Source organism: Danio aesculapii, chromosome 5 (genome assembly GCF_903798145.1).
Source record: "Danio aesculapii chromosome 5, fDanAes4.1, whole genome shotgun sequence".
NCBI lineage: Eukaryota > Metazoa > Chordata > Actinopteri > Cypriniformes > Danionidae > Danio > Danio aesculapii.
The window spans coordinates 62,843,994-62,861,703 of NC_079439.1; the positions used below are offsets into that span (position 1 = coordinate 62,843,994).

Genomic DNA, 17,710 nt, shown 5'->3' on the forward strand with positions numbered 1-17,710 from the left:
CGTACGACTCCCCCTGGTTACGTGTGTGTGTACTTTTGAGACTGTCCTGGCAGAAGCAGACAAACTCGTAACTTTCAGCCAATCAGATGACAGCTGTACTCTATGTCACTTACTCTGCGCTCCTTTTGCGCAGACTGTTACTCTCCAGCATAGCGAACGGAGAAAGATGCGCAGGCTTCCAGCTAGAACTCATTGTTTTTTTTTTTAAATGCTGTAAGCCTTATTTCTTTCTCTAATTGCCACCATACATTCTTCAGACCACCATGGCACATTTTTCTTTTCCTTTCCATTACCCTGCTCTAATGGTATCGTTTGATTTGCTGTAGAAAGGATTTTTCTTACAATCATATTATAATCACCTTCAATACTTCCTTCAAATTTCAGGTTTTTAAAATTTCCTTCACATACCTCATGAAACTCCTTCCATTTTGCCTGCTTGAATGCCCATCTTGTACACTGATTAAGGTTTTGTTTTTGTACAGTATTCTGGACCTCACATACAACAGGCCAGTGATCGCTGCCCATATTATAATCAAGCACTTTACAAGTGCACTTACCCGCTAAAACAGCTGCTGTGTAACAAGCAGCTGCAAACAAAACATCTACGGTACTTTGATTGGATGTCGTGCCAAATGCGTGCATCCTCTCTGTCACACACAGGTAGAGCGGTCTGTGTCAACATACTTTTTATCTTTGGGCTTTTTATGGGAAGTAGAAAGTCTTTACAAGTCAATAGGTGCAAGTCCAAGTGAAAGTCACGAATTATTTATGTTAAAGTCCAAGTTGAGTTGCAAGTCTTTTTAAATTTTGTCGAGTCTAAAGTCATCAAATTCATGACTCGAGTACAAGTCACATGACTCGAGTCCACACCTCTGCTGGACATTATTTCTGTTAAGTGACAAGACTTTTGTCTAAGCAAAGTCAGACCTTACTGTCCTAATTAAATAATTAAAAATTAAGGCATGATCATGTTTTATTTTGGTAAAATAAGCGTAATCTAGAGGCCTTTGCCTTTCATATAAGCCACTTCTGATACCAAATGATCAACTAGAGTTATTTTTTGTTGTTCCTAAAACTTGCATAGGCGACGAGACTTTTGTCAGGTAGTACATGGAGTAAATGAATACAGAATCAAAATTTTTGGGAGAAGTATATCTTTAACTAGGTAATAAGGTCAACTACCTATTTAAGCAGTGCAAGAGTTTTCTTGAGAAAGAAATCATGATGCAACAATGATTTCTGAAGCATTATGCTCTTACCCTGACATGAATAAATCACATTTTAAAATATATGTTCAAGCTGAAGCAATTATTTTACACTTATACACACAATGTTTATAAGAAAAGACTCCAACCTTAAGAAGTTTGCACTCTCTGGCATCAGAGAAGGCTGGAAACATGTCTTCATATTTCTGTACAGCCAGCTATTAAAAAGAACAATGGTTAAACAATGCTAGGAAGTTACATATTAGCTATTTTGAACACCTTCAGACTGTAAACCCATCAGTCACCTTGCAGTTAAGCATGTCCACACAGAAGTGACACAGCGCAGCTTTGAAGAAATGATCTTTAGCACCATACTTCAACAGTGTAGTGTCCATGGAGTAAGTACCAATCTGAAACAGAGAAAACATGCCAGTTTTAAAGGTGAATATAACAAATAAACACAAATGAAGTTCGGGTCATGCAGACCTGCTCAAATATTTCTATGGCTTTCTGGTACTGCTCCAATTGAGCCGCATAGTTCGCCACTTTAAGTAGACACTTGTTAGCTGCACTAAAAAAAGAGAAAGAGATTAGAAGAGATTTACTTAGTTTTAAATAATAATATGTTCATTTTAGATCTGGATTGTTCTACAACATTACTGATGGTTTGAATAAATAAATAAATAAATAAATAGATAAGCGAGCATATTAAAAAGGCAATACCTGGTGGACTCCTCCCCTTTGTAATAATCTGCTGCCTGTTCATAATGAGCAATAGCCTATAAACATGAAGATAATGAATTTCAGTTCATTCTGATTTGGAAGAGATACATAAATGATACATACATGTAAAAAAATGCATGAATTGATAATAATAGAATTGACATTCATACACATGGTTTTTCTGTAGTTTTTAATTTAAAAAAAGTGTAAACATAGTCGTAACATGGTTAATTTGTTGTTTTCTTTCATTAATAATTTGCTAATGAGAAATATAATTCTTCAAGTGAGTCCAAATGGACCCGGAATGTGACAATATATTAATTTTGAGTATGTTATGAAGGTTAATGTGACCTTTGTTAAATATAGTTATTAGTTTCAGTTCTTTAGATTTTTATGTTTTTAGCCTAGCGTTTGATGATTATCTGAGGCACTTATTAATACATTCGCAGGCCTGTCGCGATAACTATTTTTTTTTATTTCACCAAAATACATTACGATAAAAAATATTATTATCATTATCATTTTAAGACCATTTTATGCCACTCATTATATAATGCCAGAATTACAATTTAATTTAATCACAATGACATATCCAAAGAACATATCATATTTTATTATTAAGAATATTTAATTTAATTATAGTCATTTTAACAATTCAATAATGAGGCATTGGAATCAGAATGTGAAAACATTAGCATATCCTACATAAATAAATAATAATAAATGTTATTCAGGGTAAAATAGTAACAGAGGCTGCGATATCTGCTACCAGATCTATTTTTAGTTGTCAGACACCCATCTGAAAATATACCATAGTAATGATTAGTAAATACTACAGTGTTTTTTTAACCATACTGACACTGACACCTCCAATAGAGATAGAGATGTTGCACAATCAGCTAAAATGTTGCCCAAATTGTTTTTTATGTATGGGCAATATATATATTTGATCACCAAAAATGATTGAGGTCAAGCATATGTGTTGAGCGATAAATCAATATATTGATTATCGTGACAGGCCTATACATTTATACCTTTAAATAAATAGATTATTTCCCACTTACTTTGTCTATGTCCAGTAACTCCGATTCATAGATTTCTGCAACAGATATGTGGTGTTTTGCAGCAATATTGAAGCGCCCCTGTGAAGACAGTCAAAAAGTCTATTATTATTATTAATATTATATTTATACAGCAAAATTGTCACATATTTATGTTGAATTACATTTAAATGCATAAAGAATAGTTTGCCCTCTCAAAAATACAATTTGCTGTTACTTTACAGTACACTACTTGACAAAAGTCTTGTTAGCCTATCCATGTTTTAGGAACAGCAAATAATAACTTGACTTCTAGTTGACCATTTGGTATCAGAAGTGGCTTTTATGAAAGGCAAAGGCCTCTAGATTACGCTTATTTTACCAAAATAAAATACGATCCTGCCTTGATTTGGAATTTAATTAGAACAGTAAATTATTACTTTGTTTAGACAAAAGTCTTGTCAAATAACAGAAATAATGTACAGTATAGAATATAAAGTCATGCTGCAGTGGAAAAAGATTTAATATTGTGTATGACTCCCATGAGCTTGGAGGACTGCATCCATACATCTTTGCACTGACTCAAATGACTTATTAATAAAGTCATTTGGAATGGCAAAGAAAGCATTCCTGCAGGACTCCCAGAGTTCATTAAGATTCTTTGGATCCATCTTCAATGCCACCTCCTTCATCTTACCCCATACATGCTCAATAATGTTCATTGCTGGTGACTGGGCTGGCTATTCCTCGAGCACCTTGACCTTTTTTGCTTTCAGGAACTTTGATGTGGAGGCTGAAGTATGAGAAGGAGCGCTATCCTGCTTAAGAATTTGCCCTTTCCTGTGGTCTGTAATGTAATTAACAGCACAAATGTCCTGATACCTCAGGCTGTTGATGTTGCCATCCAATTTATTGTAAATCTGTTCATAGCTAATACAACCTGTATATAATGTTGATAGTACATCCATCTGTAAATATTACCATAATTTTTCTATAACTGCACTTTATAATTTATACCTGTATCCTGCACTTGCTGCTATTGCACTGCTGGTTAGACCGAAACTGCATTTCGTTGCCTTGTACTTGTACATGTGTAATGACAATAAAGTTGAATCTAATCTAATCTAATCAATCTGCAGATCTCACGCACGCCCCCTTACTGAATGTAACCCCAAACCATGATTTTTCCTTCAGCAAACTTGACGGATTTCTTTGAGAATCTTGGGTCCATGCAGGTTTCGATAGGTCTTCTGCAGTATTTATGATGATTGGGATGCAGTTCTACAGATCTACCTAGGGATCTATCTTTTAATTTAGGAAAAATCTACCTTCTGCCACTTTTCCAAATGATCAACTAGAAGTCAAGTTATTATTTGTTTGCTCTTACAACTGGGATTGACAACAAGACTTTTGTCAGGTAGTGTACATCAGACAAAGATGTAGGTGATTTTTTTTCCCCCTCCACTCAACATTAAAGACTTTTAGCTGAAACTGTGGTCCTTGGTGACTCATAAAATGCAAGTCAACGGCTGCCAGCTCTAGTCACAATAAAAATAATGTAGCTCCTGATGATACATTGACTTGAATTTTATGAATTGTTTTTAACTCATTTAATCACAACTATGACCAAGTCTTTTTTTCTTATTTCTGGAAGCTCTAAAAGTGTTGTTGTTGAAACTTTTTTTTTTTTAACTTTTTTAAAGTGTTTAAATTTTACACATTTAAAAAAATAATAGACTGCTTTGATTAAAATTTTTTCAATTTCACATGAGCAGATCATTTTCCTGCTCGTGGTATAACACGGGGAGGTCTGAAAAGTAAAATGGATTTACTACAAGAAAAACTTTGCGATTAAACAGGCTAATGTTCTACTAAAGAAGAAGGTCGCCAATATCTTGAATGGCCTGAAGGTGATTAAAGGGTTAGTTCACCCAAAAAATGGAAATTATGTTCACCCTTATGTTGTTTCATTCCCCAGTGATCTTCGTTAATCTTCGGAAAACTAATTAAGATATTTTAGATGATATCTGAGAGCTCACTCATCCTCTATAGACAGTAATGATCCTGAGATGTTCAATGTCCAGAAAAAGAACCAAAAACATTGTCAAAACATTCCATGTGGCCTCAGAGATTCAACTGTAATCATAAGAAACTCCACGAACACTTTTGTGAGCCAAAAACTGTGGGAAACTTTGTTTTCTTAAAAAAAATATATATAGTTTTTTCCTTGGACTGATTTTTGTTGTTGTTTTGATGAATCCCTTACCTGAAGAGCACCGACAAAATATTTGAGCTACCCCTGAGCGCTTTTTGTTTGTTTTTGGATTATTCAACTTTGTTTTCTTTTCCTCTTCAGGTTGTGCGTTTACTACAGGCATTACGATGTATTGGCATAAGGGTCAGCAGTGCAAAATGCAAGTGTCATATTGCCCATAGTAAACACACACACCCTCATCTGATGTGGTCATCAGACATAGGTAAACAAAGTTGTTGGTTTTTTTAAATGGGTGTACAAGAGTGTTCTTGGAGCTTCTTATGAATACAGTTGAACCTCTAAAGCCATATGGAATGTTTTGACAATGTTTTTGGGTCCTTTTCTGGACCATTGCTGTCTCTAGAGTATGAGAGAGCTCTCGAATATCATGTAAATGTATTAATAAGTCTTTCTAATAAGTAAATTAACAGCTAATTTACCTTTTTTACGTGAACTAGACCTTTTAATAATATTTTTATGTAGTTTTTCTCACCATATCTGTGTAGATGTCAATAGCCCGAGAGAAACAGCCTATCGCCTCTGTGTAAAGAAGTTTCAGCAGAACCAGAATAAAATGAAACTCATATAATGTTGAATTGAAAACACTACATGCTGCAAGATTTGTATATTTCAGTAGGAATGTACCTTGAGGATCAGCCTTTTTGAATGCATTGCCAGCATCTAGGAAGTTCATGGCTGCATTGTGCTTGCTGTCCACCTTTAAATGCAGAAGCGCAGCTTTGCAGAAAGCATCTCCTGCAGCTTAAATTTTAAAAAGCAACATTTGAGTTTTGAACACCATAATATAATGATGCAAAAGTTGCCATTTGTCCTACCATTCCAGTTCTTTGCCATCTTGAACATATTGGCAGCTCTCACATACATGTCGCAGGCCTCCTCAACCTTGGAAGAACTCCTGAAATTAACAAAATGCAACAGGGGAACATTTTGAGATTGCAATTTTAAGTTTTACACCCTTTAATAACTTCATTGATATTACAGAACAAATAGTCCTGTTTCTGATTTGTAACACTGGTTCTGCTCTAATAAATAAAACGAATAAATTAGCTCAACTAAACTCCCGTGCTTGCTTTGAAAAGGTTGTGTTTACAAATGCAAATTTACAGCCTGTAAACCAAAAGGCATTGCTATTTGAGTTAATTAAAACGAAACAAAAGACAATTAAAACACCAGATTTTAAACATGATTATCCAATCATCTGTAAACAGATGTGTTTAGATAAGGTATCCCCCACACTTGAGTATTTATATTTTTATTGTATTTTAACTTATTTTGTTATGGATTTAATTTGTGTCATTAATTTAAATATTTCGTAACACGCTCTTATTCACTGTTATTAATTTGACACGGTTTGTAACTTTTATTGTTACTGTTATTGTTAAATATACAGTATATTAAAGAGCAATAGGGGATATGTTGATTCTGTTGACTGAAACCATTAGGCGGCGCTATTAGCAGCTGTCTCCTGCACTCACACAACGTGTTTTCAGAGCTGATATGGCCAACATGAAGCAAGAGGAGCTGGAAATCAGTGGCAAAACACAGGCCCGATATTGCTCCGTAGCCTGGAAGTACTATATCAAAAATGAGCTCAACGGCACTGTTTACTGCAGGTTGTGCAAGTCGACATTTAAGTTTTCTTCAAACACGGCCAACATGATAAAACACCTCAGAGTGAAACATCGACTCAACATTCCCACTGTTGCCAACGGCGGCGAGAGACTGTGCACGGAGGAGCCCAGCGAAGGAAACATGGGTGAGTTTCAAAAAGTGCTGATAAATAAAAGACTAAAAGTGACGGATGTTTTTGTGTGTGTGTGGGTTAAGTAGCTTGTAACGTCAAATAAATAAACGCGTAATGGAAACGTCACGTTTAACGCTCGAAACTCTGTTTATTATGACGTTTTGTACATACAGTGCGATGCTACTTGCTAATTCGACTGATTTCACGTTTAAAACTGCAATCTGTAAAACATTAACTCTAATATATGTAGATTTATACACGCTAAATACGTCTAGCATTGTGTTTGAAGTTGTAATTTTAAAAAAATTATTCGCGTATAAATTGAATATTGCTTAAAAACATTTCAGAATTGTTTTTGCAAATGAATGACATTTTTAAACATGTGGTTATATTTTAAAATTATTTTTTGCGATTAAATATTGCTTAGATGCTAAAATATATTATTCAATGATTTACCCAAAAAATGTCCCGAATAACGAATGCGACGTTTTCATCTTCTTGTCCGCCTCGGCCATAATGGCCATGGCTTCCTTTTCTTTCCCAGAGTAGTCCATTTTGTCAGATTAGAGATGTGAACCGGACTGTAGGCAACGATATCCAAGCAATATCCCATTCACATCGCCTGAAAATGAAGTTATTTGTTTTATTGACACATCATGCGGAAATCGGAAGTAAATTCGCTCCTACTTTAGGGGGCGTCGCAAAATAGTTGATTTCAAAATAGCAGTTAACTCTGATTACTGTGATGTTTACTTTAGTACTCATGCATACTTGCTGCTTTCAACAACTATATTTAAAGTACACGATAAACGTCCCGTAGTTTTGATGTATAAAAACGAATGACTGATATACAAATCCAATATCAAACAAAAAGTGCTCAGGGGTAGCTTAAATAATGTGTCTGTTCTCTTTAGATAAGGGATTCATCAGAATAAACTGCAGAAATCAGTCCAAGGCACTTGGAAAATGTGGAAAAAATATTTAAAAGCCTTTATAGACCATTTTATAGACCTTTATAGACCAGGGGTGTAAACAAAAACAATTTTTAATTTCTTTAGCTAATCCAAAATGAGCCACATATTGAAAACGTTATGATAGCTGTTTTAACATTGTTATGATTGAATTGCTTACAGTTACAGTTGTTACAGTTTTGAAATAGTTTGATAACAAGCAGGAAATGTTCATGGGCCAATGACACGACCACGTTGAAATGGTCTATAGACATGGCTATTCCTTAAAACTGTGCCTACTACGCATTTTGGCAAACACTTCATCAGGGTAACCCTGGGTAAACCCAATGTCAATAAAGACTTTTTAATAATTTTTCCACTTTTTTCGAGTGCCTTGGACTGATTTTTGCTGACTTTTGAGAATGACGGATATTTTTCGTTTTTTATAATGTTGTGAAGTTATCCTTAATCTCTAGATTGCACAGCGTCATGCACATCCAGTGTGCAGGTCGCGTATGCGCGGATGATGTGCAGGAATTCTGAAATTTTTACTGATTATATATTGCTTATAAGGTTTTTTTTTTTCATTTTACGAAACGAAAATAAGTATTGTGAGTCAGTATCGCCGAAGTATGCACTATTTCGTGGAGGCAACATGCGGACTGGAAGTTGATAAATCCTTAATGGCCCTTATGCTCGCCCGGAAGAACATCCCGTGACGCTTGATGTAAATAATAGCGGAATTGATTTATTATTATCATATTGTGTGGTTATAATTCAGTTTAAATACTTTTGTAATGAGTTAATATTGATTTGATTGATATGTTTGCATCATCTCCGTATTAATATTATAAATTCTTCCACGAAAAACATATTCGACTCGCTTTAAGCAGATACAGCTGTCTTGTTTTGTGTGGACATTTCAAAACGCGTAACGCGAAAAAAAAAAACTTAATGTACCTAAACATAAACCAGAGAAACCCAAATATCTGTCAAATTGTACTTGTAATTAACCCCAACTACTGTAAAAAGAACGAGTCTCAATTCCATAAAGTGAAAAACAGCACAAAGCTGTTCCTCTATTGTAAAGAAAAGGCTTAACGTGGCTTAATGTACCTTAACAACAAGTGGCAAAAGCAAAAATCCTATCAGATTTTACTGATGACAAACACTTTCTGATGTCAAAAGAATGAACTCTGATTTTAGTGAGTGAAAATTTTCACGTTATGCATTTTAAGTTCATTATAAAGTAACAGCTTAACGTACCTTAACGTCGACCAGGGAAACCCAAATTTCTGTCAAACTTTATTTGTGATTAACACTGACTATTGTCAAAAGAACGGGTCCAAATTCCATACATGCATTCTCCCCATTGAAGTCTATAATAAGGAAAAAGCTTAGCATAACAACCGAGGGAAACTAAATGTTAAAAAGGCTGTTCATAAAATCAAAGTTAGTGTTAATCACAAGTAAAATTTGATAGAAATTTGATTTTCCGCGCTTGTTGTTAAGGTACATTAAGCCATGTTAAGATTTTTCCTTATAATAGACTTCAATGAAAGCTTAAGATGATATTGTTCACTTTATCTATGGAATTAGCACTCGTTATTTTTACAGTAGTTGGGGTTAATTACAAGTAAAGTTTGACAGAAATTGGGTTTCTCTGGTTGATGTTTAGGTATATTAAGCCACATTTTTTTCACGTTAAGAGTTTTAGAATGTCTCGTTTTGTGAAATGCTATATACATCATTTGAATGTTTTTTTTTTTTTTTTTTTTTTTGTAAATTATATTATATTAATTATATTTTTATGACAGTTTTTAAAGTATAATTATTTTAGAGTAAGTTTTGTATAATGGGAAGTTTACAACCGGACGGTAGGGCTGGACGAATTGGCCTAAATGTAAAATCTCAATTAATTCAATTATTTTTTAATAGGTTTTGTACAGTAAATATGCTCACATATTACATAAACTATGATTATTTATTGAACATCGACGTTGAACAACTGAAATTAAGACACACATTGCCTAAAGTGAACATTCACCTTTTTTTATTAAAAAGTGAAAATAAATACTTGCTCTTTTGGAAACAAAATAAATAATTTTCAATGTTTTTTTATATTAGAAGTCGAAAATAAGCAGTATCTCTTCTAAATACAATAACTCCTGAATATACTGTAAATAATATTTCAAACAGAGCATTTCTTGAATCTTCTGTAAACAAATATTTTATTATAAATAATAATTTTATTGTAATAGAAAACATGCTATCTCAAGGTGTCTCTGGTGCAGCTTCCAATTATCGTCAATGTAGTGCAAACATGTGACGTGTAGTTAAATTTTTTTAAAAGGTGCAAGGGTATGCGACCGTGTGAAGGGTGTCATGAGAAATCGAGTCCCCCCTGTCAATTGGGTCCACCTAGGATCCTGGGTGATCCTATTGGTTCACTGGAGTTGTAATAGGTATAGTTTTTAGCGCCTGAAAAAATAAAAAAAATATATATTTGAAATTTCGTTTAAATATGTTTAATTTAAAAGAGCATTATAATGACATAAAACTATTTTAAATGATGTATTTCGTATACTGATGTACAACTGAAGGCATGTGTTGTGTGACATGGAGAATTTCTCTTTCCTGCTTTTATATTAGATAGCCTACTACGTGCTACCACTGCTTATGTAAATATGAAATGTTACATATAAATACATAAAAACATCAAAAAGACATCATTAAATGTTTACAAATGTTTCAGTTATTTTAACTATGCGTGTCTAACTCGTAGCTACCGATAATAATGTTACTAATATGACAAGTTTTGTTAAAATCTCAAGACTGAAAATAGACTATAAAAAGCACTTTTGATCAGGCATTTAACACAGACAATCCATTGGGGTCCTAAGCGACTCGATTGCAGGGGGGACTCAATTTCTCACCACACCGGACCATGCCCGTGCATTCGACGCAGAAGTATAAATCAGCCTTAACAGAGCTAGATCACGTGACTCCACACGCGGTAGGGAAAGTGATCCATTAAAGGCTCTTAATGTCGATTTCAATTACGTTTTGATTAATCGCCCAGCCCAACCGGATGGTATTAGTTGTAAATACTCCACTACATTATTGAGAGAAGATGCGAAGTGTAGATTAAGTATTGATTTATTAACAAGTGACATTTAACTGCACAAACATCTTAATATTTTCTAACCAAATTAAAATATGGTGTCCTGGGACAGTGGTGCCCGTACAAGGCTGTTTTCATGGTGCATGGGTGGTGCATATTTTATCGGCGTGCATGCAAACTACCGGGATTCACACAGGAGCACGTGTAAGGGGCACGGGAAGGGTTTTCTGCGCGCATGCGTCAGTTTGCTTTCACCAGCATTGTTTCTGTTGCACATAGAGAATAACAAACTCGCGCGTGCAAAAGATGCTAAATGTGAAAGGCCCCTAACAGCTTTATTCTGCGATTGCCACTCTAAATTAATACACTTGCATAAAGATAATCGTATCTCAATGCTTTTACTAGAGTATGTTTTTTTTTTGTTTTTTTTTTAACACTGTCGCTCTGTGCCGCCCCCAGCAAGATGGCCCTGGTTATCGCCCATAGTGCCCATACCTAAATCCGCCACTGCCCACACGGGGTGGAGACCGCAGTCTAATCAGCACCTGAGCCGAGGAAACTGTCTCTTTCATCAGACAGATCAGATCCAGCTGCTGTGCAGCCTCCTCGCATGGAACGGCTAGCATTCAAGGCTATTTTATCTAGAAGATAACTGACTAAGAAAATATTTAAACTAAGAGACAAACTATATAAGAAATTTGTTTTAAAAACATATATATTTTTAGATATGTTCTGAATGTCGATTTCGATTACTTTTGGATTAATCGCCCAGCCCTACCGAATGGTATTAGTTGTAAAAACTCTACTACATTATTGAGTCAAGATGTGAAATATAGATTAGGCTTTGATTTAATAACATGTGACATTTTATCTGCACAAACTTCTAAATATTTTCACAAAATTGTGCTAGTTTCAGTATAATCCTCTATCTTTTAAATTACTAATTTTAGATGCATTTTTGTTTATCTTTTACCACAGACATGGTTCTCCCACCTCCAAGGCATCCTGGAATTCACAGCAGTCCAATTCTTCGCAGGAGAATGCAGCGTTTTTTGCCATTTTCAGATCGCCGCACGTCAAAAGTGTGGAACCACTACACTCAGCTAAGTCTGCATCGTGTGGAGTGCAACCATTGTAAGAGACAGCTTTCCTTTCACAACAGCACTACGTCTATGAGAGAACACTTGGGACGCAAACACAGCATTCGGGAAGGAGCGGTACCCCCTCACAACATCGCAGGGATCCCCACTCCTGCAGCATTACATTCTCACATTCAGTCCGCTTTACATGGTAACAGATGTAACAATACAGGCAATGTTACATTTCAACCAGTGCTGCCTGTTACCGTCAAAGAAGAGCATGAAGAAATACTACCAGCTGAGATGGGAGAGGCCAAACCTGCTCGGACATCATATGCCCCTGACTGCGCGCCAGGTAGCAGTACATCTGGTTCAAATACAATTGCACACCAGGATACAGATATGGGATGTTTAATGTATAATTTTCCTGCAGGGGAGATGAGCAGCACTGCTGGAGGTAGTAGCAGTCGTTGTGGGACAAGACCCTGCAGTAACAAGCGAGCTGAAGTGTTGACCGATCTTATTTTGGAAATGGTCTTTAGAGACCTTCAGCCATTGTCTTTGGTGGAGGAAAGAGGGTTCAAGCTTTTACTGAGTTGCCTAGAGCCTAATTACCCCGTGCCTTCTCCATCTCTACTTGGCAGCTTGCTTTGGCATCGCTACCACGTCCTCAAGCAATGCCTTCAGCAGCATCTTCAGACAAGTCTGGCTTCCCACTATATGACCCTTTGCACTGAATACTGGCGATCTGTAGACGGATGTGGGGTTGGTGGGGATGGACAGTACTACCTCTCAGTCAGTGCCCATTTTATCGACTCTCAGTGGCGTCTGGCACGCTGCATGCTTGAGACTCGACCAATAGCAGAACTCAAAGGAAACCCATCTGAGAGAGGGCAATTAAGTTTTGCAGATACCTTGAAAGCTGTCCTCTCTGAGTTCCAGCTTCTAGAGAACTTTGTTTTCTGTGTGGTGCACGACACCCCCAGTGGATCTGAGTCCAGGCAGAGTATCGATCAAGAATATCAGCAGGAATTTGCTGGACCCAGCCATCCTCCTCCCAAAAAACTTCCGAAGGGATGGGCACCCCTGCTTTGTGCAGGCCAGGCCCTAAAACTCTGTGTCCAGGAGGGACTTTGTGTGGAGTCTGTTAGACAAGCTCTGGCAGATGCTCGCGCCATCGTCCTGCACTTCCAACACAATGTGGGCGCTTCTACAGCACTGAGCCAGAAAGCAGAAGCTGTTAATAAAGAGTCAGCATGCCTGGTCTTGAATGACCCGGGGCGCTGGACCACTGCCATCGAGATGTGTGAAAGTCTGCTGGAGCTCAAGTGGGTAATAAGCTCTGTCTTAGAGGAACAAAAAGTAGCAACAAATCTGGCCGATCACCAGTGGCGCCTTGTACACGAACTGGTCCCTGTGCTAAAAACAGTTCGTATTGCAGCATCGTTTTTGAGCGAGGACATTAACGGACCCATTTCAGCCCTAATGCCGTGCCTCCAAGGAGTTTCCCGGCTCCTGGGACAGAAAATTGCAGATTGCACCTGTCCAGTGGTGAGAGGAGTTATGGAGAGGATTCGTGCTGGTATGGACAAACGCTGGAGTCTGAGCGACGAAGATGCTCTTCTGGACTGTCCTGCTGTGTTGTCTTCGTTTCTGGACCCACGTTTTAAAGAGTTGCGTTTCCTCAGTCCACATGCTCGCAGCAAGCTGCATGACAAGGTTAAGGAGCTCCTGTCTGTTCAGGCTTTCACAAGCAACGAAGGATTGAATGAAGATAGAAGGCAGAGTATGGAAATGGAAGAGGATTTGGATGAGCACGGAGATCCTGCAGATTTCGGATTGGATGATTCCTTACCAATTCCTCCAATAGGGTCTTTGGATTCTCCTGAATCGTGCGGCTCAGTGGAGGAAGGTGACAGTGTGGAGCTGCAGCCAAGCGAGCTCTCTGTTGCAGTATCATCTCCAGAACAGGTCAACGACAATGCTCTTGAGGTTGGATCACCTTTTAAAAACACCAATGAACGTAAAAGACGTTCCAGTGGGGCCACTATGACCTCCCCACTGAGAGGAGAATTGCAGCTCACATCTCGGATAAGAATGAGTCCTCTCCCACAAAGCATGTACGATATTCTTCTGGGTGAAGACCCTACTGAGCGAATGCCCGAGATTCACCAACAGCTGGAAAATTACATAGCGGAGCCTCTGTGCAGACGCAGCCTCTCGCCTCTGCAGTGGTGGCGCAACAAGGAACATCGGTTTCCAGCTGTGGCCAGACTGGCACGAAAATACCTGTCCATTCCAGCAACTGCTGTTTCCGCCAATCGGGTCTTTGCCTCAAGGGAGTCTCCAGTTACGCAAAGAAGGGCCACACTAGGATCTAAACACCTTAACCATATTTTGTTTCTCCATCAGAACACTGATTATCTGGACCAGCTGAAAGGTGGCTCCTCTGCTCGTGAAATTGACCAGTGGAACAGTGTCAGTGGAAACCAAAGCAGAGAAAGTCTTTACCAAACTCTAGTGTCATATGAAAGTAAGGTCCGTGTTCCCGAGGAAGAGTCATGATCACTGAATTTGTAAAACTTGCAGTTGTCTATTTCAATCTCATCCCAAAATAAGCTTCGTTTACCAAGTTATTTTATGACTTTTATCATCTGTCGGATTTAGAAGCAAGGATTATGAGAGTAGAATACAGTTGAACTGCTATTTAAAAGGTTTCCTTGTCCATTCCTTGTACCAAGTATTTGTGACACTGTCATTTAAAACCATCTTTGATCTCTAAGAGGTCTGAGGGTTGGAGGTCATTTGTTTTGTGACTATTGTAGATACTGTTTTACTAAACTGGTTTTACTATGTATTACGCAATCTGCATGCATTAGCACACATGCTGCTGTTTTGGATAAATTATTTAAATTTTTTTTTTTGCATAATTTATACGCTCCAGAGCTCCACAAATTTGGCCAATCAGATTTCAGTCTAGGTAGTAACTGTTGTATTAGTGACTAATAAGTGTTTTTATTTTATACAAAATCTGTTACTTCAATGTTATTGTCACTATACAGTGTTACGTGTAAGCATTACATTAATACATTGTTAACCTCATGCTTGAATTTATGTTACTTTTTCCACCATTATGGAGGATATGTACATGAGGTATCCACTACTTTTTTTATACTTGCGACGGTAGAATTTACATTGTATATTAGTAGCATATTTAGATTAAAGTTGTATGAAATAATAATGGGAATTGCAAATCAAAATGTTTTTTCAGTTCTCGTTTATTTTTTAAAACCTTAACAACAATACTACAGTGAAACATTTGTACCATTTGAAAAGTACTTATGAAAGCAAACACCTGATAGTAAAATAACATTTATTTGATAACCTCAAGTCATACACATTTTGGATAATTTCAACCAAACTGGGAAAACTTGTGACTTAAACTAGCTTGGTAATGAATTATAGTTGGTGCACTACAATTATTTAAACGTAACATTTACTTCAAGAAAGTAATAGCAAGTAGGAATCGATGTATTAATCTGAACTGAGAGAAAATAATGAATCTGAACTTTAAAATCACACAAAAAGGTGAACGAACAAGAATGTTATGATATTTGCATGAACATTCGCCATTCTAGACTCAATATAGGGTTGCACGATACTGGAATTTGGTACCAATCGGCACTCAAATTTTAAAAACGTCCATTTCCCACTAACATTTGAGCGCTATTGAGCACATTCTTAAACATTGCTGATTTGCCATTGTTCACATGCTCAACAGAAATTACTGTGGTGGCCCGTGAAGGTCATCAGTTTACCAAACTCACTGCTGTTTACTGAGTGTAACCAGATACAGAAACACTGGAGCGTTTTAAAGTTGCGATTCATCAGTGGATCACTCGTATGTCAGCTTATAGACAAACCAGCTGATTGACGTGACTTTGAAACACTCCAGTCTCTCTGTATCTGTGGTTACACTCCCTAAACAGCTGTGTGTTCGGTGAACTGATGACCTTCACGGCCAATCACAGTAATTTCTGTTGAGCACGTGAACACAATGGCAAATCAACGGTGTCTAAGAACGCGCTCAATAGTGTTCAAATGTTCACAGGAAATTGACGTTTTTAAATTTTCAGCATCGACTGGTACCGAATTCCAGTATTGTGACACCCTAGCTCACTAACATTAACATTTCAAGATATTAACTTCTCAAAATGTGTCAACAAATAAACGGTTGTAAAAATGAATTAAGACCTGGCTGCTTTTTGTATTCAGTGTGAATGAAAGTATCTGGATAATGATTTGAACATTACTGTAGTCTTAAATGCACTTCACACAGGATTCTGCTCAAGCACTGAACAGACTTGAGTTGACTTCAGGCTACTGCTCGGACTGGTGTCCTTTCTTGCCCACCATCTGGAGTTTGTATCTATCCTGACTGAGGGAGATCTGTGACTCCTCTCACCTCTGTTGGATTTAAAAGGTAAGATGAGTTTTAATGCCTCTGTTTGCTGTCATTTATTTAAAACAAATGAGGATTTCATACTGTTTCATAAGATTAAACCTCACAGTCTTGCAGCTTTCTTCAAAATATCTTCTTCTACATAGAAACTGGTAAAGGTTTAAAACCACATGAAGGAGAATACATTTTACTTTTGGGTGTACTCAAAAGTAAAATGTATTCTCCTTCATGTGATTTTAAACCATAAGCGGTTTCTATGTAGAAGAAGATAATTTGAAGAATGCTGCAAACTGGTAACCATTGAGTGTAGTAGGAAAACAACTACAATGGACGTCAATGCTTACAGTTTTCCAGCTTTCTTCAAAATATCTCCTGTGTTCAACAGAAGAAAGAAGCTAAGGTTTGGAAGCACTTGTAGGCCAGTAAATAGTGAGTACATTTTAATTTGGGAGTGAACGAACCCTTTAAAGTTCCAATTACTGCATATCATAACTACAAATAAAAGATTAAGGTTTGTTCACATTTGTAGTTTGGTTCTGTACTGTACTGTGGTGTTAGTAACTCTACTATGGACTGGGTTTTGGGTAGCTGCTGCGAACGGATAAGTACTATACCAAAGTTGGCGACCAGGGGATGTTACAGACTGTAACAAAAAGCTGAGGACTGGGGTGGAGTGAAATTGCGGGAGTTTTCTGGGTGAAATAACTAAACAGTGTTGCAGGAGATGCGTCTGAATCATAGGAGACTCCCGGGAGTATTGGCAGGTATGGTCTATAGACGTGGCTTTCAAACACTGTAGTATTTGTGTTCGTACTTGGCAAGCAGTGGTGAAGTGATGATCTTCATAGCCAATCACAGTCACATCTGTTGAGTGCAATGGCCAAACACCGCTCACAGCACTTAAATGTTAGCGGGAAATTGAATTTTTGACAACCCTACTTGCGTAAGTTTCATGATAATACCTTACATTCTGATAAAAGCTTCAGCAATTATCACAAGTTATAAGCCTAATGTACAGTATGATGTAGTTTCTCTAACCTGGCACACATCTCGCCCTCAGCGGCTTTTGTCCTCTGTTTTGTATTCCTGTCTGTCTGCTCAGACTGGA

At 37.2% G+C, this 17,710-nt stretch overlaps 2 protein-coding genes across 5 annotated transcripts in view; one reads left to right on the forward strand and one right to left on the reverse strand.

Annotated features, from left to right (window-relative positions):
* napaa (N-ethylmaleimide-sensitive factor attachment protein, alpha a) overlaps positions 1-7,657 on the reverse strand; it is a 12,478-nt gene extending 4,821 nt beyond the window's left edge. Inside the window, exons 1-9 of the mRNA XM_056458646.1 lie at positions 7,444-7,657; positions 6,059-6,138; positions 5,868-5,984; positions 5,716-5,762; positions 2,993-3,070; positions 1,929-1,984; positions 1,692-1,776; positions 1,511-1,615; positions 1,355-1,423 (exon numbers count right to left, since the gene is read on the reverse strand). Coding sequence (XP_056314621.1) covers positions 1,355-1,423; positions 1,511-1,615; positions 1,692-1,776; positions 1,929-1,984; positions 2,993-3,070; positions 5,716-5,762; positions 5,868-5,984; positions 6,059-6,138; positions 7,444-7,541 — 735 coding nt within the window. The 5' untranslated portion in view covers positions 7,542-7,657. The remainder of the gene's footprint in view (positions 1-1,354; positions 1,424-1,510; positions 1,616-1,691; positions 1,777-1,928; positions 1,985-2,992; positions 3,071-5,715; positions 5,763-5,867; positions 5,985-6,058; positions 6,139-7,443) is intronic.
* On the forward strand, positions 6,740-16,387 carry si:dkeyp-117b8.4 (uncharacterized). Of its 4 annotated transcripts, XM_056458642.1 has the most exons (3): positions 6,740-6,999; positions 12,040-12,495; positions 12,574-16,387. In XM_056458642.1, the coding sequence occupies exons 1-3, from the start codon at positions 6,741-6,743 to the stop codon at positions 14,703-14,705; spliced, it is 2,847 nt and encodes a 948-aa protein (XP_056314617.1). In that variant the 5' UTR covers position 6,740; the 3' UTR covers positions 14,706-16,387. The 4 variants fall into 4 exon arrangements, with proteins under 4 accessions (XP_056314617.1, XP_056314616.1, XP_056314619.1 ...); XM_056458641.1 differs by having other exon boundaries at positions 12,040-16,387; XM_056458644.1 differs by lacking the exon at positions 6,740-6,999 and adding an exon at positions 8,452-8,664 and having other exon boundaries at positions 12,040-16,387.
* Positions 16,388-17,710: the final 1,323 nt, after the last annotated feature.